At 42.0% G+C, this 26,733-nt stretch overlaps 1 protein-coding gene across 2 annotated transcripts in view; it reads right to left on the bottom strand.

Annotated features, from left to right (window-relative positions):
* Window positions 1-26,733, bottom strand: part of LOC120516488 (heterogeneous nuclear ribonucleoprotein L-like) — a 109,472-nt gene that overhangs the window by 2,646 nt on the left and 80,093 nt on the right. For both annotated transcript variants that reach the window (XM_039738188.1, XM_039738187.1), the window contains exons 7-12: window positions 14,924-14,995; window positions 12,066-12,286; window positions 10,336-10,457; window positions 2,938-3,139; window positions 1,031-1,088; window positions 821-919 (exon numbers count right to left, since the gene is read on the bottom strand). In XM_039738188.1, the coding sequence (XP_039594122.1) occupies window positions 821-919; window positions 1,031-1,088; window positions 2,938-3,139; window positions 10,336-10,457; window positions 12,066-12,286; window positions 14,924-14,995 (774 nt within the window). The remainder of the gene's footprint in view (window positions 1-820; window positions 920-1,030; window positions 1,089-2,937; window positions 3,140-10,335; window positions 10,458-12,065; window positions 12,287-14,923; window positions 14,996-26,733) is intronic.

Here is a 26,733-nt window from a genome sequence, read left to right on the forward strand (position 1 = left end):
GTCCGCTGCTAATGTGTTGGTGCACAGGACACCTTTAGAGGTCGTGTGGAGTCCATGCCATGGGGGGGCATACAATTTTAGTTCGGTGGTGTTAATGCTGCAGCTGATCACTGTGTGTATTATTTGTCATTTTTAAAACGCTGTCCGTATGTGTCCCGTTGTTCACAGTATCTAAAGGTTATAAGCTGTTCATTAATATGTCGGTCTCCTCTCTGGCTAATTGAATCTTAGCCTGCAGAAGGCTATTCATTCTTTTCCATTTAAGGTGACCCACCTTAAAGGTTTTCTAATGCTGTCTGTGTCCTTGTGTCGATATAAACACCAGTCTCTGTAGCACATCTTGCCTGAAGAAGAGGCCTGAGCTGCCTCAAAAGCCTGCATATAGTGACAAGTTAAGCAAAAGGACACCTTTTATTGGCTAACCAGAAATATTACAATCTTGCCCAAAGAAGGGGCCTGAGTTGCCTCGAAAGCTTTTTAGTTTGCCAATCAAAGGGGTCATTTTGCTTGGCTTGTCGTGACAAAAAAGTGAGTACCTGAAGGGGGCAAATACTTGTTCACAGATATTTTCTTCCTTCTCCTTAATATATAAGTAGCAAAAGCAATACAAAATGGTCAGAAAATAAAGGGAAGAAAAGATATTTGAACAAACAACACTTTCTCGAAATGTGGACTATTGTGAGCCTGGCCATGTGACTCTTTCACAATGCAAAGCGAAAAAAACAAACAAATAAATACAAATCTGTCTGTGTCATTTTTAAATCTCTTTCCATTAAAGTGGCAGCTCAATCAATCAAGAGGACCAAAACAGGATGCTTACCTGGAACCTTGATCTGGTGATGGTTCAAAACGGTGAGCGCCTCCACCGCATCAGTCTTGCTTTCGAATTCCAGCAGGCCGGATATTGTTTTGGAATTGGCTGAAATAAAAAAAATAAAATAAAATAAAATAAAAATAAAAAAAGGACTCACTAGGACAACAACATCGACAAACCACATGTCACGTTTAAACCAGAGCTGTCATCACTTACGTCTCAAGTCAAATGCCTTATACTTGATGAAACACGGCACCTCCTGGGTCATGCAGAGCTAAGGACGAAAGGAAAAACAAAAAAGATGAGAAGTGTGAAGACCACACCTCAACAGGGTTGGTTTGGGGGCTTCCTGTGTGGGACTAAATTTCAGGGCCCAAAGTAGACATCACAGCCAGCAGAGAAATATTTTCAACATGGCCGTGAAGAGTAATACACAACCTCTGTAATAAAATGTGACGGTCACTTCCCTCGGTCTCAAAGGCATCCTATCCTGACAGCCAGGCTTCTGGATGCTCTTGAACAACAGAACATTGTGACATTTTACTCTGGACAACATGAAAACCTATGGCTTGAGAGCACCAGAGTAGTCGGGCGGCTCTCCATGCCACAGCAGCCCTTCACAGTGGATGTGGCAAAGGTGGCATTCCACTCTGGTGTTGTTATGAATATTAGAGAATTCCGCCTAACAAAGCTCGCCAGTCCTATCCACATCATTTTTCCAGAATGACATTAAGTCATTTTATTTTCAAAAGTTAAGCAAAGCCTTCTGCAGATGAAGGACCCCCATGAACTACACGCACTACACACAATGGGCTTGTGAAATATTAACTCTTGCCTGTTGACAACAAGCCTTTAGAAAGAAAGAAAAAAAAAAAAAAGACCACCCACAACCACCAAGGGGCACAAGTCAGACTTTATTTGCAAAGTTAATTTTCCCAAACTGCAACAAATTTTAATGGCTTTTAATCTGGTGGGGCACCGATATATTTATCTAACAACTAATTTGAAATATTCTTTTAATTTACTTGTTACATTTCTTAATAACTTTAGTAAGCCAGCATAACAAACAAGCACACAACAAAACATTAAATGCACCTTAATAAAAGGATAAGTGTCTGTGTAAATGTGTCTCCATCCAGTTACTATGTCTTGGTCACTCCAACAGGTGGCGCATCACAAACATTTATTTAATAAAATGCATTATATTTGTCATTCTAACAGATGGCACATCACAGGCATCCATCCATCCACTATCCATCCCGTTATATCCTAACTACAGGGTCACGGGGGTCTGCTGCAGGAAACAAACCCTGGGCTGGGTGCAAGCCCACCGCAGCGCACGCACGCGCATACAGTAATGTAATGCATTAATAATAAATTTTATTTATATAGTGCCTTTCCAATGCTCAAGGTTGCTACAAAAAAAAGTTTGTGAGGCACAATCTGTTGGAAGTGACAAATGCAACAAATCCGCCTTAATAAAAGTACAAGTGTCTGTGCATCTGTGTGTCCATCTGGTTGCTATGTCTACCATTCCAATAGATGGCGCATCTCAAACATTAACACTGCTTTTACGAATCCCATACTAAACTGCACATAAGAGACACCTGCATTGCATTTTTCATTCCAACAGACGGTGCATCACAAATGTTTGTAGTAATGCATTTTAACACTACAAACACTTGCAATGCACCGTCTGTTGGAATGAAAGATGTAATACATTTTAGTACTAAACACATTAGAAAATAAACCCCATTAGATGGCGACCTTGCAAACGTTAACACTGAGGTCTCCGTTGATTACAACCCATGTTAGACGGGCTGCACATTTAGTAGCTTTAATACGCCTCATTCAAACTTTTTAACCAGGATGTTTGAGCAGCGTTCCTGAATGAAAGACGTGGTTACCGGGCCTGCACCAGACTTGTAAAAACAACTCCTCACAGCAAAATAATGGATACCACAACTGTGAAAAATAACCAACTTGAAAAATACTACATTGATATTTTAAATCTGTTTACTCTTCAAGCAAAATGTCATCACAGTTTGACTGAGGACTGGCTAAATGCTTGTATGAAGACCGGTTGGTCACCATGAGCCCTCCATGGTCGCATACAGGCTCACCTTTCTTAAGTCGTCTTCCGTGACAGCAGGAGGAATATTATAGAAGTGCAAGACGCACGAGGGAGGCTGGATTATATTCTTGGCGGCCTGCGCGGCGTTCAAGAAGCGATTGTTCCTGTTCATGGTGTAGTCCCTGTAGCTGCTCGTGCCATCCTCCAATTCAAACACCTGGCTGGAAATCACGGCATGTTGTTTGGAGACGCTACAGGAGACAAAGATACAATAAGCAGAGCCTCATTCACCACTAGCAATCACACGACGCCATTTTTACACCTTGCCCAATCTCAGCTGTTCAAGACCCCCATGAAGATATATGCTAAGCATTCCAGCGAGAAACCAACTGGACTGCTAACAGACAAATTTTAAATCCTGTCCTTAATTTGTTTTAATTTGATTTCATATACTTTATTACTACCCGAGGGGAAATTGACTTTTCACATAACTAAAACTCTTAACATTTAGACGGATTCACTTGGCAGACTTACAAAGAGGTCAACATAATCGGCCATCCCACCTGCTCTTCAGATGAGCTCATCCACCTGAAGCTAATCCTGTCCAGGCCTGGCCAGCACTCAGATGGGATACCATCTGGGAAAAGCTTGAGGTGAGGCCAGCAGGGGGCACTTGACCTGTGGTCTTGGTGTGAGGAACCCAATACCCCAGTGCAGTGACAGGGACACCAGGCTGTAAAAATGGCGCCGTCCTTCAGATGACATTTTTATGACGCTGTCCTCGTAAAATATCCGTGGGCATTCTTCATAAACAGTAGGGTGCATCCCAATGTCCCGACTAAATTACCACCATGTCATTCTGGTCCACTAATCACCCTCTGTCCCCAATTGGCTCTCTCACCCCTTCACCACCTAACAGCTAATGAGTGCAGAATGGAGTGGCACAAAATGGCTCCAGGAAGATGCTGCATATTAGTGGGGGTTAAAGTGGCTCCCCACTCACTAGGCAAAACGCTCTGAGGAGAGACAAAGGCGCTTTTAACGGAAAGAATTATTAAACTTCACCATGGAAAGAGCCGAAAGTTACAGGTAGGAGAAGGCGGCCATCAAACCTGAGGGAACTAAAAATGAGTAGACCAAGTGACCAGTAGAGAAATGTCACTCAGAGGTGCGGGGACGTGCTCGATGGCGGCTGTCCATCCCCTCCAAAGGTTGCTCTACAAGATATTACATTAAGGGGACCACGATATTTGCCCATGCCATGTTCATTTGTTCAATTATTTCCACGTAATATGTAAGGTCATAAAATCAAAACTATAGCTTCCATTCTAAAATAAAAAAAACTGAAATGTTCTCCCCTCGACTTTCTGGTATACTGAGATATGGGGATGGATATTTGAGGGTTAAACCGCAAGACAAGGATTATCTCTCAATTATAAAAGGAAATCCTGAGATGAGACTTTTCAAAGAGATAATTTCAAGTCCCGCGAGATGAGACTTGAGATGAAATTTTCAAGTCCTGTCCTCCTCTTAACCACATTCAACCAATCACACTGCCCTCTCACCTGTCATTCGTGTGAATGCTTTTGTCAGGCACACTTCCTGCGCTCTCAGCTCTTATAAATTTTAACGTTTTCCTCACTTTAAGTTCCCAATTAAAGACGACGTATTATGTCCAAATCTTATTGAAGAATTTCATCTCGAAGGGTTATCAACACAAGAAATGTGTACACGGGCAATCCTAGTACCGAGAAAGGAAGTCCAACAAATTAACGCAAAAATTGTCGACCGGTTACACATCAGATTGGTTAAACGCGTATCACTAGACTCTGCTGAAACAATTGGTGGCGATGGTGCGGAAGATGAAAACATCAACTTAGAATATCACAAAGAATATCTACAACCGTTAACACCATCTCTGGTCTTCCACCACACAAATTACTGTAGAAAGGAGGACATATCCAAGAAAAGTAATGCGGTCCATTTTCAGGGGATAACATTAGACACCAAAGGAGATCTTGATATGCTATTCGTATTCAAACATTTACAGTTTTCCCTTTAGAATAGCTTTTGCAAACACAATTAACAAATCATAGGGACAAACATTCGAAAAAGAGAAAGAGACGAAATTCACTTACAGGCAGTTACACGTTGCGTTGTCACGATGAAAGTCCAAACATGGAATCAAAATTCAATGCAATATTGATGAAAAGTTAATTAAAAAACACTTTTACTGTAAAACTACAGTAAATTTTAAGTTTAAAAACTATTTGTGTGTTAATTTTAAATCTAAACAGAATGAAAATGTATAACGAAACAAATACCTCTAATGCAACTTGAAACATAATTTTCTTTCAATTTATTACGTTTTACTATTTTTTACTCTGGTTAACTACTCGCTATAATGTAAAATCGTTAGTAATATAGGGTGGTCCAGATCTAATTATGCAATTTTTATTATACGCTATAACGCATTAAGTTTATTACATAGAAAATCACCCGAAAAATCCTGGACCATCGAGAAGTGTGCAAACTGACAACATGAAGAATCGTCTTTGCGCCGAACTGGAATCGTCCCCGCATAAATCAAAGTCATTCAGACGACCTGGATCTGCATAATTAGATCTGAACCACCCCGTATTATGCATATGTCACAAATCCCATGATAACAACAATCTGTTTAAATTGGACGCGAGCGGCAGAACCGCAAAGAGGCTAGCGCATAGCATTGATAAGTGAAGTGAGCAGGGGGCAAAGCCCCCTAGTATTTTTATATTATGTACATTAAAGAACCATCAACAACAAATCAAATGAATAATATATGAAACTATTATTATAAAAGTAAAGTTGGATAAATTAGGCTCTGCAGCTGCATGAATAAAAGGTAAAGTACAACTTCCGGTTAGCAGAAATAGCTAAAAGAAGATAGAAATCTACGTTTTGTACCTAATACTTTGTATGCAAAATTTGGTTGACCTGAGCGAAAGAGTACTGTTAGTTAGTTATTGTGTTCACACGCACACAGACAGACTTCCACAAATGGTATTTTCAGACTCGTGAAGGTCTAAAACGTTACGATTCTAAATTTTTGAATGATTACAATACTTTCCAAATACTTCAAATATGAGAAAGTAAAAATTGCTACTTTTTTATTTAGTGTTTTTGGTTTTTTTTTTTATATACGTCTTAACAGAAGGATCTGCAGCAGAGACTCTTGCGTGTCTTCCAGGACGTGCTCAGATATGGAAGCCGAACATTAAAAGCCAACACTAGTGGAACAAAGCCAAAGGAGCTCCTGAATGAATGCCAGTAAAACATCACAAATTAATTAATTAATTAAAAGGGCGGTAAAAGCAAAATGTCTGCACGCTTTGTAATGGAGCTGTGATGGAGTCATGGGAAACATTTTGTATGCTATTAATTATGCATGCCATGAATACCGTACATGTAATCCATATTTAAAATAATTACATTAACTTCCTTCTTCTTTGAGGATTTCACCTGGTAAGGAGAACTTTAAATGATTTCATTGTGCACATCACTGAACGACACCAAGTGGGACACTGACGCCACGGCCAACAAAAAGCCCACGTCTGCGTTTTCTGGTCCAAAAGGAGCCATTGGGAGTAGAAGCGATGCACACAAACATCGGCTAAATTAAAACCACCACGCTGAGATGTTACACTACCCACCATACCCTTCAAGTCATTAAACCAGGAAAAGTTTGGGATGCTCCAGGAAGAGGGGTTGGTGAGGCCAGCTGAATGAGGATCCCAATCCCCAGTGCAGTGACAGTGCCATCCTTTGGATGTGATGTAAAAATCGAGGTCCTCACTTTCTGTGGTCATCCCTGGGCGTCCTACGTAAGGAGAAGGGTGTATCCTCGATTTCTTGGCTGAGCTGCCCAGCACGGCCTCATCCATTCTGCCCCCTAATTGGCTCTCCCACCACTTCACAACATACTAGCTAATGTATGGTGAGTGGACTGGCGCAAAAGTGACTGCTGTCTCATCATCCAGGTGGATGCTGCACATTAGTGGGAGTTGAAGTGACTGCCCACTCACTATGAAAAGCATTTTGAGAAGCGAGAACAGCACTATATAACTGTAATGAATTATTATTATTATTAAAGCAAGGCCCCCACCAAAAATGATATGTTTTTATATATGGATTACCCCATGGAGTGTGTAGTGATGGCCGAGAAAAACTTTAAATCTCATGTTTTTGTGGAGAACGGACATAAAGCCTATGGTGGTGATGCTGGACAACAGCAAACAATATAAAAAAAGAAATCCGACGAGTTTGTGCTTTTAAATTTAAGACGGAACTCTTGAGGGGAAGAGAGAGGCTGGCCTTCAGTTCACAAGTGCGATTCTGTGAGAAGAGGCTTCCTTTAGAACAATCTGGGCGAGAACAGACCATTCTGCCCAACACAGCTCGCCAGTCCTGCCTACTTACAGTAATTCTTCTAAAAAAAACATCAAGTCGAGTTTTGAAAGTCCCTAAAGTCTTAACTGTCTACCACACTACTTGGTCGCTTATTCCAAGTGTCTATCATTTGTTTGTGTAAAGAAAAACTTCCTAATGTTTGTGTGAAATTTCCCTTCACAAGTTTCCAACTGTGTCCCCGTGTTCTTGATGAACTCATTTTAAAGTCACCGTCTCGACCCGCTGGACTAACTCATCATTTTAAACACTTCAATCATGTAATCTCTTAATCTTCTTTTGCTAAAACTGTAAAGGCGAGATTTTCCCATTGACGTTTTTGATACTGTTTGCTGTGCATTGCCATAGATGCCTACTCTATCATAAATGTTATCTCTATTCTGCGTGAAAACAATAATTCTAATACATTTTATTTAAAAACTCCTTTCAAAATACATTAGTATAAAATAACAAAACAGATCATTAAACAGTCCAATATCTAAACATAGTTAACACTGTTGGTAGCAAAGAATCAGAAGAGCAAAGTGAGCGTGACAGAACCTACGAGTTCAATTAAGAAAACAGATAAGGTGGGCTGCCCAGACCCTTAAAGGCCTTATAGACTAATAGGACAATTTACATTTGGTGCAAAAAAGGCCAGGTGACCAATGTCATTTGTCAAAGTAGGAGTAACGCGCTCCCAAGGTTTTAAATGTGTAATGCACAAAACAGGATATGATTTTGTTTTTGCCCACCGCTCTAAACTACAAGGGTTAAATGTAACATAAAAAAGAAAAATAACTTTTTGGGTGGAGTGTTCCTTCGATACAACAGTCTTTACGTCTCTACACACTTGAACACTGGCAGGTTATACGACTCCCTCACCTTCTAAGTCAGTGGCGGGACTCGGACAGAACAGGCAGGCGTGTGCTTTACAGTCCGATGTCCTCCTTCCCAGAGTGCCGCAGTTCTGTCTCAATGGGAGAGAATGCTGCTGTAGGTCAAATGACACATTAGTGGCCTCTACTGCACTCCTGTCACTCCTCCAAGACCCTCACTTTCCTGAAAACAAACTACCTACCTGAGGCGTTGTCTAGAATGCTTTACTACCCAGTGGCGCCACAGCGACTCAAACCCGCTCTAGCGCCAGGTCACCTTTCATACTGAGCACAGATGGCTTCTTTTTCTTTTTTTTGATACACTTTATTAATCCCCGAGAGGAAACTGTGTTTTTGCATGACCATTGGGGGGTCAGAGTGCAGGGTCTTCCTTATCATATCAATATCAGTGCCCACTGGTTCAGTTTCCTAATGTGCATAAACAGTGAATCAAATTAAAGAGCTTCTCATAATAAACTTGGTGTAATGAAAAATGGCCCTTATCAATCACTATTCATGTAAATCAACTATATATATATATATATATATATATATATATATATATATATATATATATATATATATATTTATCTCATATATACACACAGTATATATATAGAACTAAGTTCATGACATTTGGGGTGGAAAATGCTGCACTTTGGCCTTCTAGACAAGGTTTAGTTTCACGGGAAACAGACTTTCTTACAAAGTCTAGTTGGAGACATGCAGGATCAGCTGTGTGTCAACTCCCTTGCGTCACAGTAATAGAAGTGTCCCCTCTAACTAATGCCTTGGCTTTCCCCCAGCTAAGGGGGGTCTTGAGTCTCAAACGTGGCATCCCTGCATCTCTCTAGTGGAGCAGCCCTAAACAAGACTATCTGAATTTGATTTCGTCTGAGAGGACTCTAACAGAGTGGAGCTCTGTGGAAGATTATTTACGCTTTCTTTTCTGTTTTATTTGATGCACTGAGAACTTGCAAACTTTTTTGAGAAGATCGCTTTTAAAAAGATCCATTTATTAAAGCCGATGTGACAATACAGAACTTCTGGTAGTACAGTATTGTCAGACTTGCCAACTGCCATTGCTGACCTTGTCACCGGGCCACGTCAATTTACAAATTTACCAACTGCGTGACGACTTTCCAGCACAGTCGTGCTCACCCCTTATGTAACATGCTGTGTGATGGAGCCAGTGCTGTACGGAGGCTTAACAGGTACGATATGTTCAGCCACAGTCCTGTTTGTGAGGTCCATAACAGCCGCGTTTCTTACTCCCCGTTTTATTGGCTCTTAGCTCTCATTCACACAGAGTCCATCCCTACAACGCTGTGGGCGAGTCACAGACCAGTTGGGCCGAGTCTCTGGGTGTGTCACACACAGCAACTGACCTTTACAGGAGAGCCACAGCAGCTGCCTCCGACTCGCTAAAAAGAAAGGTTCAGGAAATGTCATCTAATGTGATATGGCCGTAATTTTACTGGTGCAACTCGGAGCCCAGAATGCGACAGCTAATTTGCTCGGTAACTTACTGCATGCATCTAACGTTCTCCATGTGAACATTCCCTGCTTACTATAAATCTCTTTGTAAATCGCGCACTCTCCACTTACCGTGACTAGAGCTACGCAGGCCTACTCTGTCCTGCTGCTTCCCCACAAATTTAAGGCCGTTGCTTCTTATTAATTTCTGTCAACAGTTTGCGTGCACTTGCCTAGCAGCGAGGCATAAAAGGGGTGCCCTCCATACCTTTAAATTACAGCTCAGCATTGTTTTGCTAATAATAGCCAAACAAGATTTGATGAATTAAAGTGGATTAAATGACCTCCTCTTATCAAAAGTTGCAATTAAAAGCTCAGACAGCAGACTATAATAAGTCGGTGAAAGCGGCACATAGGCTCATTGTGCAAAACAAAAAAAAAAAAAAAGGAGCAGGTACAAGTGGGGCATCAAGTCCTAAAGTACATGCGTTATTGGCACTCTCATTGGGCGACAGACAGGTAATGCCAATCGAGACTCTTCAAACCAACCTGTCTAAGAGAACTGAAGACAGCTGGACTGGCAGCTCAACAAAGCAGACTGCAAGTAGTGAGTGGAGCGATGGTGAGGGTTCATGCGCAAGTCCCGATACAACGCAACACAAACTCACCAGACGCTAACCCTCTTTCCAAAAACCTTGATGCCGTTCAGGTGTGTAATGGCTCTGTCCACTGCATACTCGTCAGCCATTTCCACCAGCGCTGTACCAGGCACACTCTTCATGAACTTGACCTGAAAGAAAACAATGAGGACAATGAAAAGTAGCAGCAGTGGCTGACCCAGCACTTGGATATTGGATACACGTGCGTGACTCGGTGGTATCCGGCTCACAAGTTCTACTTCAATTCTCGAGAACGAGACAATTGGTATTTATCACCATTCTAACACCACATGTCTACTGAACTTGAACTTTATTGATTCAGTAACTGGAATAAACGCGCTTCACAGGAAATACAAGCACAACTACTCAAGCGCTAGTCATTAAAGACGCCATAGCTGAGAAACAAATGAGATTTCACCCCCACTGAGACACAGAACGAAGCTTCGTCTTTTAGCTGCGGTTAAGCCTTTTTATCTCCAAGGGATATTGAGAGTGTTACTCATGCTTTTATTTTTTTCTCAGCATGATTACTGCAACTCGTATTCTGGGATCAGGTAATCCCTGATCTGCAGGCTTTGGTAGGTTCAGAATGCTTCTGCTCGTTTTTTGGCTGGGGCAAGAAAGTTTGCCTCTGTACCCCCAATTTGACACTTCGCTTTAGAATTGACTTTAAAATTTGGCTGCTGGTTTTTACATTTTTACACGGGTTTGCACCCACCTACTGTATTTATCTGAATTGCATGTTTTACACCAGCCATGCAGAGAGGCTTAAGTCTTACAGTCAGTTGTCTCTCGTGGTCCCTCATACCATGTTTAAAATGAAGGGTGACGGGCCTTTTGCAGCCGCTGCACCTCATTTGTGAAACTCTTTACCTAACTACATTAAGGTCACCCCTTCAAATGGTCCGTTTCAAACTAGACTGAAGATTCATCTCGATTCTTCAGCTTTTCGTGATCTTCAGTGATACTGGTAATCCTACCTCCTTTCTCAGTGGTTAGTTACACTTTATTGTTGCTTGTATTCGGTTTCATGGAAATCACTTTGGCTACAGCACTACTGATATTGTATTAAATGTACTCTATAAATAAAAGGACATTGAGCTTGACACTAGAACAAAAGAAATTTGACAAACGAGAGACCACCAATCAATCAGCTCATCGTCTGTTTAGCTAACACCTCTCAGCTGTCCCCGCTCAGCTATCTCCATATCTCACCCAGCTTCCTCAGAGAGGATATCAACGTCTCTGCTTCAGTTCCACGTCCCAGTATTTTGTTCAGAGTCCCTTAACTCTGGTAAAAAGGCGCTTCCTGTCTTCAGTGCTCAATGCACCTCCACTAATTCACTGTTGAGTTCAGAGTATTCTGCTGGATCAACTTCATCAATCCCTTTGAGGATTTTAAAGACCTGAATAAGGTCCCCATGAAGTCTCCTCTGCTCAAGGCTAAACAGGATTAGTTCTCCAAGTCTGTCACAGTACGACAAGTCCTTCACTCCCATGATGCACCTGGTTACTCTCCCCTGCACAGCTTCAAGTGTTGTACTGGCTTTTTTGTTGCGTGGTGACCAGAACTGGAGACAATACTCCAAATGTGGTCCGACTAATGCATTATATAATAAACATAACGTACCTAAAGCTAGCGCTTGAAATAAGAACAGGTGTGATGTACGCCATCCATATGTCAACTGTACATAATGGTAACATAATGGTATTAACTCAAACAGTGGAGGAGAACTCACCTTCTCAACATTACCATACAAACAGAAGAGGTTGAAGACTCTAGCACAGTTCATCTTGGGATGCAGACCACTAACCATGGCGACAGAACTTGACGAGGACACCCCATGGCCCATGTATGACGACGACTGGGGCAGAGGGTATGCGACAATTTCTGGGACCTCATGAGGGGGAATTCTGTAGCGGTTATTACCTGGGAAAGGCAGCAGTGGGTAGTGTGAACCTGCAATACAAACAAACACACAATTACAACATTGATTAGTGAGCAAAGTGAGTATCGGCCCTGAAAAGTAGCACTTGGGGTGGCCACACAGCAAACAGAAGACAGAAGAGTTTCACTGGCCAGCGCTTACTGACCTTTCTTTACAAAGTATGTGGGCACATAAATATAAAATACATTTTAAAATATGTTAAACCAGTCCATACCAAATGTACAGTCCTCACATCACATTCACTTTACTGAATCAGTTCTTTTGAACTTCCTGATGAACTCAATCGATTCATTTGATACATCAATAATAAAGAAAAAGAAATCCTTAAATGAATCCATGAATGAATCACAAATTTTAAATTATGTAATTAGAATATTATCATTTACATATTTAGATTTATTAAACTATAAAATAAATACACTGGGAATTCATATCATATAATACTGGCCCTCTTTGAAAGCACAGAGCATGACAACGCAGTGTAAATGAATAATTCAAATAAGACACCAAGTGTGAGAACCATAATTGAACCGGGTGGCTCATTAGCAAATCAAACTAACGAAAAACCGTGTGGCACGTTCTCGGGTAATGATTCAGTTCAAACTCAAAAGAATTAATCAATGATACATGCTTGATGCATTCAATGAGCTGCAAAAAAAAAAACGAATTTGCACGCTAAAGATAAAAAGCAAAGCAACAGAAATGACATTTTTATAAGGCTCAGATTACTGTGATTATTTGTTGAATGTACAAAGGCACATAACATTACTAGTTTTAAAAGTATGTTTATACAGTAAGTTTAAAACAATTTGAGTAAAGAATTTTATAAAACAATGAAAACATTCCACTACACTGTGTGCACAATTATTAGACAAGTGAGTATTTTGACCGTATCATCGCTTTTATACATATATTCCAACTCCAACTTGTATAAACTTGAATGCTTATTGGATTTAAGCGTATCAGGTGATGTGTATTTGCTTAATGAGGGAGGGTGTGGCCTACGGAGATCAACGCCCTCTATCAAGGTGTACATTAATTATTAGGCAGCTTGTCTTCCTCATGCAAAATGGGCCAAAAAATAAACTTAACTAACTCTGAAAAGTCAAAAATTGTGAAGAGTCTTTCAGAGGGATGCAGCACTCTTGAAATCGTTAAGATATTGGGGCGTGATCACAGAACCATCAAACTTTTTCTTGCAAATAGTCAACAGTGTCACAAGAAACGTCTTGAGAAAAAAAAAAAAGGAGCAAATTAAATGCCAAAGATTTGAGAAGAATCAAATGTGAAGCTACCAGGAGCCCATCATCCTCCAGTGCTGTCCTATTCCAGAACTGCAACCTAACTGGAATGCCCTGAAATACAAGGTGTTCAGCGCTCAGGGACATGGCCAAGGTAAGGAAGGCTGAAACCCGACCATCACTGAACAAGACACACAAGTTGAAATGTCAAGAAATGTCTGAAGACAGATTCTTCAAAGGTTTTATGGACTGATGAGCTGAGAGCGACTCTGGACAGACCACGTGGCTGGATCATAACGGGCACAGAGCTCCACTTCGACTCAGACTCCAGCAAGGTGCAAACAAGGTACTGGTATGGGCTGCTATTATTGACGACGAGCTAGATGGACCTCTTCACGTTGAAGATGGACTCAAAAAAATCAACTCCCAAACCTGCTGCCAGTTTTTAGAAGACACTTTCTTCAAGCAGTGCTACAGGAAAAAGTCCGCATCTTTCAAGAAGACTGCGATGTTACTGCAGGACGACGCTCTATCGCATGCATAGAAATACTCCACTGAGTGGCTAGCCAGTAAAGGCCTTAAAGATGTAAGAATAATGACATGGTGGCCCCCTTCCTCACTTGACCTAAAGCCGACGGGAGATTTACAGGGAAGGAAAACAGTCCACCTCTCTGAAGAGGGTCTGGGGGGCTGTGGCACAAAAAGTCGATCGTCAACGGATCAAGAAACTGACCGACTCCATCAATGGAAGGCTTAGGACTGTTACTGAAAAGAAGGGGTGCTATATTGATCATTGTTGTTTTTTTTTTTTAATGTTTATTTGTAAATTTCAAGTTGTTTCTTTATTATCCTCACTTTAACAGATGAAAATAAGCAAGTGAGATGGGAACATTTTCATTTTTCCTTTAGTTGCCTAATAATTGTGCACACGTATCCCCTGTTCACACTCACATCTCCTTTGTTTCAGATTTATTAGCATTTTGGATGACTGATGGCACTGTGTTTGTTCCATATTAAAATGAATCCTCAAAAATAAAACTTGCCTAATTGTGCACACAGTGTATAAATGTATTGTTACTGTACTACTATGATGAACGAGAGAACAATCAACGACTGAGTTCTCGCTAGCTAATAATGTTCTAACTAGAGGGCATAGCAAGTGGAGTGAATGCGAATCATGAATCGGACGGGTGGTGCCTGCACACGCGTTTTAAAATCTAAACGAAGGAGGCTGCCGGCATCACGCATGCAGTCTTGCATACCCAATTGGGCACTGCTGAATCAATCAGTTCCCATGGATCACTGAAAAGAGCTGATCAAACAGAACACATTGTTCACAAGTCGCCCACACTATCACAAAGACAGCACCTATATCTTATGGTATTGGGTCCAAATCCATAAACTCACCATATCCGCCTTCATTGTACACAGATGGGTGTTCCCCCAGGATGGCGGGTCGATGGCGAGCCTTGGCCTGCTCTGAAACGTTACAGGAGACATTGTTAGTCATTTCATTACGGCACACAAAACACTTGAGAGTTGGCACAATAAGATCACAATTGGGTGCTTAATATTTGGGCTCAGTCTGGAGAGGGACGCCCAATTCCAGTCCTCAGCATCCTAGGATGGCCGTCTGCTTTCTAATAAACACAGCTGGAGTCCCCTCCCTGTAATGGGAGACGAGGCAAATGGAAGTCTTACCCAGCAAGGGAACCAAAGTGGCACACCAGTCTACAGGAAAGGGATAATTTGGGAGAAAGTACTTCAGAGTCATGAGATTAAAAATGCCAATCGTGTATAATCATGCAAATTTAGGAGTTCTTCCAAACTACACCTAGAAGGTGCCAGAAAGTCTGCAGACTTGGTGACCAGAGGCAAAGCAGATCTGAGCCACCATTTCATTAATACGGAAGTAAACTGGATGCAGGTACAAGCCTCAGGGGTACAAGTCCAGACTGTGGCCACCATGAGATGCAGTGAAGAGAGGATCACAGAGACACAGAATTACATCACAAGCATGGAGGGAACCCCCCAGAATAAAAATAAAAAAAAAAAAAAAAAAAAAAAGCTCAAACTCAGGGTGTACTTATTGGGAAAACAGTACCTGAAGAATACCACTAGCGTCACCCGCAGAGCCTTCTTTAAAGTTGCAAGAGGATTTTCAGCACAAGCGTAAAACATCAACCTGTGTTACATGGTTTTACAGTCAGTACATACAAGGTCCATTCCATACAGTTTGAAAACAGCTTAGCAAGACAAGCGCCGGGAAGCGAATGAACGGGGCAGCCGGGGCTTCCTTGAGGGGCACACTACTCTGTAGGAGTGGGGAAACGAGTCAAGGGACTGGAAAGCCCACAAGAAACTAGTGGATTGTGAGGACCTACAATAGAGCCCACCAAAGCTTATATATATAAAAAAAAAAACAAATATTAATTACAAAAATACAAAGAAATGAGTGGTTTTAATGCATGAAACAAATCGAAGAATCCAACCTAACAGCGATTTCTCATCGGCTCCCTTCAGAACATCCTGAAAAACAGAGAAGTCTGAATGTGGACAGACAAGATGGTCGTCCTCTTCTTTCTGCCTGAGCCGGACACTGGAACTCCACGTCCCTTTCCAGTAGCGGAGGTCAGATGCGTGCATTTTTCCCACTCCAGTTTCCCATTCCAAAGGTGGCCCCCTAGTGGCTAATACATTGAACCGTAGAGTCTGAATGGGTCACTGCACCGGCCAGAGCTCGCGCCACAGGTGTCATAAAGCGCCTCGAGAGGACGTGCACTGCAGAAAAGAGTTACAACAAATAAATCACTGACTTGAAGGTCCCCTCCCTTCAGAGAACCACTTAATCAGTTAGGACTCGCACTGCAGGAATATGGAAACCTTTACTGGGTGGGCAATCTCAGTCATGGAGGGCTACAGCTGACAGTAAGCTTTAATTAGAACTCAACTAATTAATTAGAACGTTTATTACACACTAGCAAAATACCCGCACTTCACAGCGGAGAAGAAGCGTGTTAAAGAAGTTATGAAAAAGGAAACATTTTAAAAATAACGTAACATGATTGGCAATGTATTGGTCGTGGGCTTATTTTAGTATTGAGAGTGAATTGGAAGATTGTAAAGAGTTCAATTTATGATTAAAAATGTTGTGTATGAGAAACGCATATTTTAATGCAGGGTGCCAACCATGTGGTAGGTGCGCGGACAAAAGGAAGGGGGACCCAAGACGGCCCTTGTGCGTCACTGCCATGAAATAAATCGCCCGTTAATGTAAATAAGGAAGGAAACTGCCAAAAGGAGAGGTCAGTTCCAAAAGTTCCTTGCGGCATAATGGCAAGAACCGCCAAAAAGAAGACGTTATTTTCAAAAGTTCGTTACGGGGCACGGCGGGAAATGAAACATACTTAACGTTTGTAAGTTCAGTGTAAAGGAAAATTTGGGCTTCCTACGTATATTGGAAGTCGCAGAAATAGTGAGGAGGGGTTTCCCCCATCTACCGGGTGGTCCAGATCTAATTATGCAGATCCAGATCGTCTGGATGACTGATTTATGCGGGGACGATTCCAGTTCAGCACAAAGACGATTCTTCATGTCGTCAGTTCGCACACTTCTCGATGGTTCGGGATTTTTCGGGTGATTTTCTATGTAATAAACTTAAGTTATAGCGTAATGAAAATTGCATAATTAGATCTGGACCACCCTATAGATATATACACAGTTTAGGGGGTACACCCGTTTCCCCCCCTTGGATGTTGCAATAGGACATGAAACACACCTAACTTTGGTAAGTACACTGTAAGGAATGAGCATGCGAAATTTCACCTTCCCACCTATCTGGAAAGTGGGAGAAGTAGAGAGGAGTCAGTGAGGGCTTTGCCTTTTACATGTAGAGATTCTGCTCCTCACATCAGCACTACAGGCGGTCCGACATGTGAACATGGAGAGCCTATTACAGTGGATTCAGAAAGTCTTCAGACCCCTTTCTCTTTCCAAACACTTTGTTATTTGTAGATTTAATTTAAAATGGAGAAATTTTACCATTTTTGTCTATCAATCTAGTATATAATAAAACACTAAGATCTGGTGTCCAGTCCTTCGGAGCAATCTGATTGGTCAGTTTGGCTTTGGTGATGCGATGAAAGAGGAAGTGCGAGTGTGAGACGGACGAGGAGGAGTAAAGGGACACGATGAGAGAGTCGCCTTCAAAGACGGAAAGTATAAAACTGAACAGGAGGTCCATATAAGAGGCAGGCATTATGGGAATGTGCTTGAGAGATGAAGATCCAGTGAAGAGATGTTCACACACACACACACACACACACAAAATACTTAGAGGCTCTGAAAGTACACATTGGGTAAGACATTTTTTAATTATGCTATTCCCCGTCTTTGACGGCCACAGTGGTTAGTAACCCATAACAACAAAGTGACATGTATTCAGCACGGTTTTCAAACTTACTAAACACCAAAAACGGAAATCTCTCATTCCAAGAAAAGAATTCAGACCCTTTTGCTGTGGCCCTCCATATCGTGCTCAGCTGCCTCCTCTTTGCTTCAATTCTCCCCGAGATATTTCTAGGAAGGACCTGATTAGTGTCTACCTGCGGTGAACTGAATTGACTGGACATCATTTAGAAAGTCACACACATGTCCCTTACGTAAAGAACGGCCTACAATTCATAGCTGTATGTCAGAACAAAAACCAAACCATGAAGTCAAAGGAATTTTCTGTAGACCTCCACCACTAAATTGTGGGGCGGCCAAGATGAGGGAAAGGAGATGAAACTACTGTATCTGTAAAGCTTTTCATGTTTTCTGGAGCACAGTGAACTCTGGAACCAGCAGTACTCATCCTAGAGGTGGATGTCCACACTGAGTTAACCAGCAACAAGGGTCTTAATGAGGGAGGTGACCAAGAACCCAATGGTCACCAAAGTCCTCTGCTGAGATGGGAGAACCTGGAAGGGTGACCATCTCAGCAGCAGTCCATCAAATAGGCGTTTATGGCAGAGAGACTGGACAGAAGCCACTTTTCAGTAAAAGGCACATGACAGATTGCTTCGACTCCGAGAGCCTGAGGAAAAAGGTTCTCTGGTCGGATGAGTCAAAAAATGAACTGTCTGGGCTGAACTCCAACCAAGCACTGTGTCTGGTGAAGACCAGGCACTGCTTACCACCTACCTAATACCATCCCTAAGGTGAACTGTGCTGGTGACAGCAGCATCAGGCTATGGAGACAGGGAGACTGCTAGGAATTGAGTGGAGGACGAATGCAGCCAAACACAGAGACCTGCTCCAGAGTGGACACCAGCACAGACTGGGGGGGGGACGGTTCACCTTTCAGCAAGATAAAGACTTAAAACATACAGCCAAGACAACGCTGGAGCGACTTTAAGAAAAGTCTCCAAGTGTCCTTGTGTGGCCCACCCAAAGCTCAGGCTTCAACCCCAGACCCACAGACCAGAACTGGCGGTTTACAGAGGCTTCCCATCCAATCAGACGAATCTTGACAGGATCTGCTAGGAAGAATGGGATAAACTGCCCAAATCCAGGGGAGCAAAGCTTAGCTAAAAACTCAAATTACTGCTAAAGCAGCTTTTACCAAAGTACATAATTAAGACTCTGAATACTTCTGTAAATTAGAGATTTCAACTTTTGATTTGTAATAAATTTGCAGACCTTTCTGGTGCCGTGTTTTCACCCTGTCATTCTGGGCTAATGAGTGTAGAATGATGGGTAATGAAATCTACGACACAATACAGTGTGCAGAAAGTGAAGGGGTCTTACAGGCTAATTCCAGGGTGTAACATCTACCTACTCAATCTCAGTTCCCCTCCACAGAGTGGAAGAAGAGCAGCCGTAAGACGCATTACGTCATGTCCTCCCTCAAACTTGTGTCTCTTCCGCTGCCAGGATAAAAGCCATCAACAAGCCAACAAGAGCCCATCATTTCTGATTAAATGAGCTTGAGCTACACAAGGTGCTCCTGCAACTTTTCATGGAGTACACAAGAGGGCGCCAAACTTCCATTATGATTTAAAAAAAAAAAAAAAGGTTCAACAAAGCCAAAGAGGCTTCACTAAATTTTCTTTCACAAAACCTCTGCATTAAATCAGGGGGTCCCCCAACTTGGGGCTCCGACACCTTTTTCTCTTCCTTGTTTTTACATTTTACAAGCCGTGAAAGAATTTCTGAAATAGAATTTTTTAACTTTCATGGGATGCATTAATTTGGAAGGGTGAGATTTCCTCAACCCTGACATGTTTTTGTTTAACCCTTTTAAGGCAGATATCGACTTTTGTTGACAGGAGGGTTCGAGGGCGAATGTCAACAAAAGTCGACATCCTGGGATAGAGGGCGACAATCAGCTGTTAATAGCGACAAAAGTCACTGTCACGTCACAGGCATTCCCTCTGTGCTTGGAGGAATGTTAGACTCATTGACTCGGCAACTAATCCTTGCGTGTGCAGGAGTTGCGAAATGTAAAGAAAGGCATGATGGCTTCGACATCACACAAGGGAGCGAAGCGAGTGCAGAAAAGAAAATACCCAGCAGACGATGTTGAGTCGGACTCTGATTTTTCAGAATCGGATTTTATTGACAGTGATCAGGAGATCGAGCAAGAGAGTGAGAAGCCGGCATCAGATGATCGGACACCAGCCGATGCCACTCCAGCTGATTGGTTGCCAGCCGAGTGCATTCGCACAGCCGATGCACCTACGGAAAGGTTCGAGTGGGAGGAATACCCAGATATTGATCCTTGGGAGCCGATGGCTTCACAAGACGCTATGGCTTGCTGTTGGTCATGACAGATTACTGGACTACTTCAGGCTGCTCTCTTCGGATGCCGCTTTTCAGCTACTGTCAGACGAGACAAACAGGTATGCAGAGTAATTTTTTGAATCGCGGTCTGCGCTTGCACCATATTCTCGTTATTCAAAGTGGAAACCCACAACAAAAGACGAGATGAAGGGCGTTGTGGAATTACAAATAGAGATGGGACTAGACTGGTGATATAACTTCAGGGAGCTTTGGTCCAAATGTGCTTTGTCCCCTGGTGGCTTTGGACAGGTTATGCCATGTGACGATAGGTACGATCTGCTGCAAAGTTTTGTTCATTTCTGTAAAAAAACAGAAGCAAATCCCAAGGGATGAGCCAGGCTATAACCCCACGTATAAAGTTCAGCCCCTGCTTGACATTGTGGAAACAACATACAAACAATTTTATCAGCCTGGCCGTGATTTGTCTGTGCATGAATCTATGATGAAATACAAGGGGCAACTTTTTCTCTGCCAATATATGCCAGACAAGCCCACAAAGTATGGCATAAAGGATTTTGTACTGGCAGAAGCAAACACTGGTTTCTGCCTGAAAGTAATTACATATACAGGACAGTATTTCTTTCAAAGATAGAACAGTCCCTTGACAAGTCAGGTTGAGCTGGAGCTGCTTCAGGGCTATGAACATTTGGGTCATGTTGTGTACATTTGGACAATTTGAACACATGCCCACAATTGTTCATGGAGCTACAGAGCAGGGGAATTGGAGCTTGTGGCACAGTGAGGGTCAACAGGAGACACAGGCTGAAGATGAAAAGAGGTGACAATACGGTTTTCATGCGGGCAGAAAATTTTAAAAGCAGCAACTGTAGCTGTATAGCGTAGAGGTGCTCCCGTCTCACAGGTTCTGATCTAACAGACGGAGTCCGCACTTTCTCCACATTTCATGCATGGGCTTTCTTCTCCGGGTATTCCAGTTTTACTCCCACATACTAAAAACATTCAAGGTGGTTTAAATAATGACTGTGTATTGGCCCGGTGTGAGTCACTGTGAACCCCGTGGTCTGGTGGTCCACCCTGAAACACAATGGGGCTCCCAAACTAGACAAGCAGGTTAGAAAGCTGATGGATGGATACATAAACACACAGAGTTACGATAATTTAGCTTGTCAGCTTCTGTCACTCATGTCTTCTTCACACAGAAGACACAAAGTGTGGAGAACAATAGGACTTTAGGGACATCAAAATCTGAACTTGACATTATTTTGGAGATGTTGGGTGGAAAAAACTGACTCACTTTGTTGGGCTGAATGGCTTGTTCTGGTCAAAACTTTTAGTTTGCAGTTCATGGTGAGTCACATTGTGGTTAACAAGAAAAACCAAATGAATTCAAATAAAGAAAAAAAGAAAAGGCACAACCTTTAAGAGCAGTAAAAGTAACCAGTTACCTCCATTTCAAAGAGAAGTCACATTACTATTAATTTGCGATGCTGCAGATCGAGCTTTCGGCAGGGTAATGCTGGGATCAGAGTCGGGATGTTTGGAAGTGTAGCCCAAGGCAGGTCGGAAACACCCCATCCAAGACTAAATACAGGCACAAATTCAATGAACCAGACTGCTGTTAAAATAAGACAGTGGTCCTCCAGGACCAGGACCACCCAATGCTGATCTAAACTGTACCTAGCAACACATTAAATAAAGTGAATTATGTTTATTGAGGAAGCCAAAAGAGAAAAAAGACAACACCTTTTGTTTTATGCCTCCTGATCATTAGAACAATTGTGACAAAAACAGGCCTTTTGGGCCAACAAGCTCAGGCATCCAATTCACGTAGATTGTCCAAAATAACATCAAGTTGAGATTTCACGGCTCTAACGTTTTTCAAAGCCACCAACGCCTGATTAAGGCACCGCTCTGCCATCTGTGATGCTCAAATGAAGGCAGAAGGCCTGGCAGTCCACTTTATCGAATCCTCTGGGATGAAGCCAGGTAACAATCAGCACATTTACACACACACACACACACACAAAACTGGGATAAGGAGAGGAACCCAGGTAAGGCGGAAACCTGGATTCATCAAAACGTGTATTTATGTGAGCCATAGTCTACCTATACAGTTGTCCATCAGACATTCCACCATCATTAAAGCTTTCATCTCTGGAGATGTTGCTGGTAAGCTTAGCACTGAATGTTGGGCTCATCAACACAAAGGTGGAGATTTCAGGAAATGGTGAGACAGATTATTTCCATAAGGAGAATGAAAAATATAATCGCCCGAGAACTCTCCTCAGAGAAATGTATCTTTGTCAGCGCTTCCACTGTTTTTCATCCGTGCCTACTGGATGCATGTGTGAAGCAAAGGCTGGTGGGAGATAGCAATTTTTAAAGAGTTCACCGACAATGAATGGAGGGAAAAGAGGAGGATGTCAAAAAGTGCATTTGTAAAATTGTGCAGCAAGTTGAACAATGTGATGTGACTGGTGCAATGGAGGAAAAAAAAAAGTAATTTTTAGCTATAAACCAACTAGGGGTTTACCAGGCCACTTTATACGGGTTACTCGCAGGGAAATCTGCGTCTGTTAAGCCAAAGTCACATCACATGACTTTCTGTCATGGGTTGTTATTAGATTTTTCGATCGCATCGTCTCAAATTACACGACTCATGTCACATTTACTGACCAGCATAACTGTGCCCCTCCCATTTTTATGGCAGCCAATAGCAGGCTGCCTGACAGGGCCGATGCTGTATGAAGGATCTTTAGAGACTTGAAGAATGACACTATGCACAAGGCCTCTCCTTTCTACTCATTGTGTATTTATTTATTATCTGCAATTCATTCATTATTATTCTCGACTAATTTCAATTTGTTTTTTTTTGATGCATCTGTTACTTTGACATCTCTTTGAGCACACAATGTGTATGAAAACGTGCTGTAGATGTAAATATTGTTGTTACTCTCCTCCACACTACTTGGTCATTTATTCCATGCATCTGTGGTATTTGCCACTTCCAATTAATACTTCAATTCTCTTATAGCCCTGGGTAAAGATACTTCACTTACCTGTGGCTTAAATTCCACCTTCAGACAGGCTGAGTGATCTTGTGACTACAGACCTGGGCATTTAAAACACAACGTGGTCAACCCTTGTCACAGTCAGCGAGCCTCTTTACCCAGTAAGGCTAACAGAAAAGAAACTGCCAATTATTTTCTAACTTGTCCAGTTCAGCGTGATGGAGAGCCACAATGCATGTCATGGTAGGAACCAAGTATGGAAGTGGCACTGGTCTATCACAGGGCACCACTAATTAGGTCAACTTAGGTTTTTTAGTTAAATGAATCAAGTAGTCATGGAGGGAGCAAGAAACATAAAATTTAAAAAAACAGTACCATGGCAAACCCTGGGATAAGGATCTGTGTAGAACATTCTATCCATCATGGAGTGTTCCTTTATCGGGTTCACTGCAGGAAATCAATCCTGCGCTTGCAGGAACATCAGCCCATCACACGTCACAATCACTGACACTGGGCCTAAACTGAGTCACAAAGTCCCCTGGCCTACATATGTCTGAGCAGTGGGAGGAAAACTGCAGGGCGTCAAGTTAACCCACACGCACACAGGCAGACCACGCAATCCGCACAGCGACCAGACCTGCCTTTGAACTCACGACTAATGGAGCAGCAGGTGAAAAGGGGTTGAATTTTTTTGCTCTTTTTCCAATTTCAAATCTATTCATTTTAAAGAGGTGACCTTTTTACTGCTTTGCGAATCGAGACTTTTTTAGGCAACTTATTACAAAGGACTGAGAAATGCTATTTTGAATGTTATCCAAATAATTCAAAGGGAGTAATCTGTGACAGACAATAATATCCTGGATATAAAAAAGGAAAAAAAAAAAAAAAAAACACCTCATAAAGGGAAATTCCACCCAAAAAGTCTATATACAGTAATCCCTCCTCGATCGCGGGGGTTGCGTTCCAGACTCCCCGACAATAGGTAAAAATCCACAAAGTAAAAACCATATGTTCACATGGTAATTTTTATATATTTTAAGCTCCTATAAACTCTCCCACACTGTTTATAAGTATTCCCCACACAATTATACAGCATAAAACCTTTGTATTCTCTTAGATATTCGGTAAGAATCGTTGAAATTATGTATGTAAACACACGGTTTATATACAGTAAAGCCTAAATATTATTTTAAAGATATCGAGCGTCTCTCATATCACATATGTTACAGCCATTACGATAGACAGGCCATCAGCGATAAATACGTACAATGCAAGAAAAATTGTATAAAGTAAATGTGTGTACAGTGACACTAAACGTAAGTAGATGTACTAAGTACTGTAAGTAGAAAATTAATTATGGTTACTCACCAACAATGACACGATGACTTGTGCGAGAACGATGAGTTTAGTTTTACTGCACAACAAAGGAGAGCGTTGCAGCCCTTCTAAAGGAGCCATTCAGGCGACTGTGTAGCACCGCCGTTGTTCTTCAATCCAAATCCCTAAAGCAGATTCCATCCCGACTACTGCCTTATTACATTCACTTATAACTCGTTTTGCACCCTGGTTAAAAGGACACTGCGGCCGTAGATCTTATATTCCTTTCCTACTTTTTAAATAAAAAGAATCATAGCCTCATTGATGCCGTAATGGCGTCCTACAGCGGTGTAGCTTTTCCCTTCCTTCAACATATCCAAAACGTTTACCTTTTTGGCAATCATGAACGTCTTCCGTTGGCGCTTGGGCACGGCCCCTGAAGCAGTAGCAGGAGCAGATAGTTTCAGAGCCATAACGAAGGGCTTCACTACGCACAAAGATAAACACAAAAGAGCACAAAAGTTAACTCTTTACACAGCGAAACTCGTTGATGCTGAATGAGCGAGACGAGACTTCCTGATTAACGCCGCGGAATCGAATTCCACGCTCCGTCGCTGAGCCAGTCAGCACACAGGAACTTAACTGTGTGCTCCGATTGGTTAGCTTCTCGGCCATCCACCAATAGCATCCCTTGTATGAAATCAACTGGGCAAACCAACTGAGGAAGCATGTACAGGAAGTAAAAAGTAAAAGCGAAAAATCCGCGTTATATATTTAGTTATGCTTACATATAAAATCCGCAATAGAGTGAAGCCGCGAAAGTCGAAGCGCGATATAGCGAGGGATTACTATATATATATTTTTTTATGTTTTTCACCTTGTGTGGTTTGTATTATCTCATGTTTTCATGGAGAATGGAGATAATGTTTCTGATAGAATGAGATCTGTAACACCCAAAGCCGGACAACAACAAACAATACCAAAATGTCCATAGGGGAGGAAAAAAAAAAAAAATGTCCTGTTACTTGTGTCCCACAATTTTAGCGTGAGGTCATCAAGTCACATGCTTACAATCAGCCACTATTTAATAAAACATCTACTATACAATAAAACACTCAGGTCTGTGTGTCCAGCCACTCAGAGCAATCCGATTGGTCAGTTTGGCTCTGGTGATGCGCTGAGAGAGGAAGTACAAAGGAACATGAACACCATGTATTACAGACAGGAAGTAAAAATGTGAGGTTTGAATACACAATGAAGGTCTGAAAATCAAAACTACACCTTAAGAAAAGGATTTAGGAGTCTTAGTGGTGTCGACATTATCAAATGCCAGACAGTGTTGAGAAGCCATTAAGAAGACTCACAGAATGTCAGGTTATATAGCGCCTTGATGTGTGGAGTACAAGTCACAGGAGGTTCTGCTCAAGCTTTATAACACACTGGTGAGGCCTCATCTGGAGTCCTGGGGGCAGTTTGGGTCTCCAAGAAGACACATTGGTGCTAGAATATGTCCAGAGAAGATGACTGAGCGAATTCCAGGGCTACAGGGGATGAGTGATGAGGAAAGATTAAAAGAGCTGAGCCTGAAGGAGATGAAGAGACCTGACTGAAGTGTGCAAAATTATGAAGGGAATCAGTCCAGTGGATCGAGGCGGTGACTTTAAAATGAGATCAACAACAACACAGGTATACATTTTTAAGGGTAAATTTAGCAAAAACATTAGGAAATTTTTCTTCATACAGACACTTGGAAAAAGTGAAGTCTTGTGGTGGACAGTAAGATTTTAGGGACCTTCAAAACTTGACTCGATGTTACTTTGAAGGAATTAAGTGGATAGGACTGGTAAGCTTTGTTAGGCTGAAAGGCCTGCCCTCGTCTTGATTGTTCCAATGTTGCTGCCAGATGGCAGAGAAGGAATGTCAATGTTACAGCTATGGCAAAGGATAACCTAACATTAAAAAAGGGCTACACAGCAGAGAGGGAATGCCAGAGCTATGGCAGGTGCATGAATGCGAAACAACAGCGGAAAGGGCTACGCAGCAGAAATTCAATATGGAAGGGGAAATGTGAAATTGGGATAATTTGATTTGTACATTTTGACA

Source organism: Polypterus senegalus, chromosome 16, assembly GCF_016835505.1.
Source record: "Polypterus senegalus isolate Bchr_013 chromosome 16, ASM1683550v1, whole genome shotgun sequence".
Classification (NCBI taxonomy): domain Eukaryota; kingdom Metazoa; phylum Chordata; class Cladistia; order Polypteriformes; family Polypteridae; genus Polypterus; species Polypterus senegalus.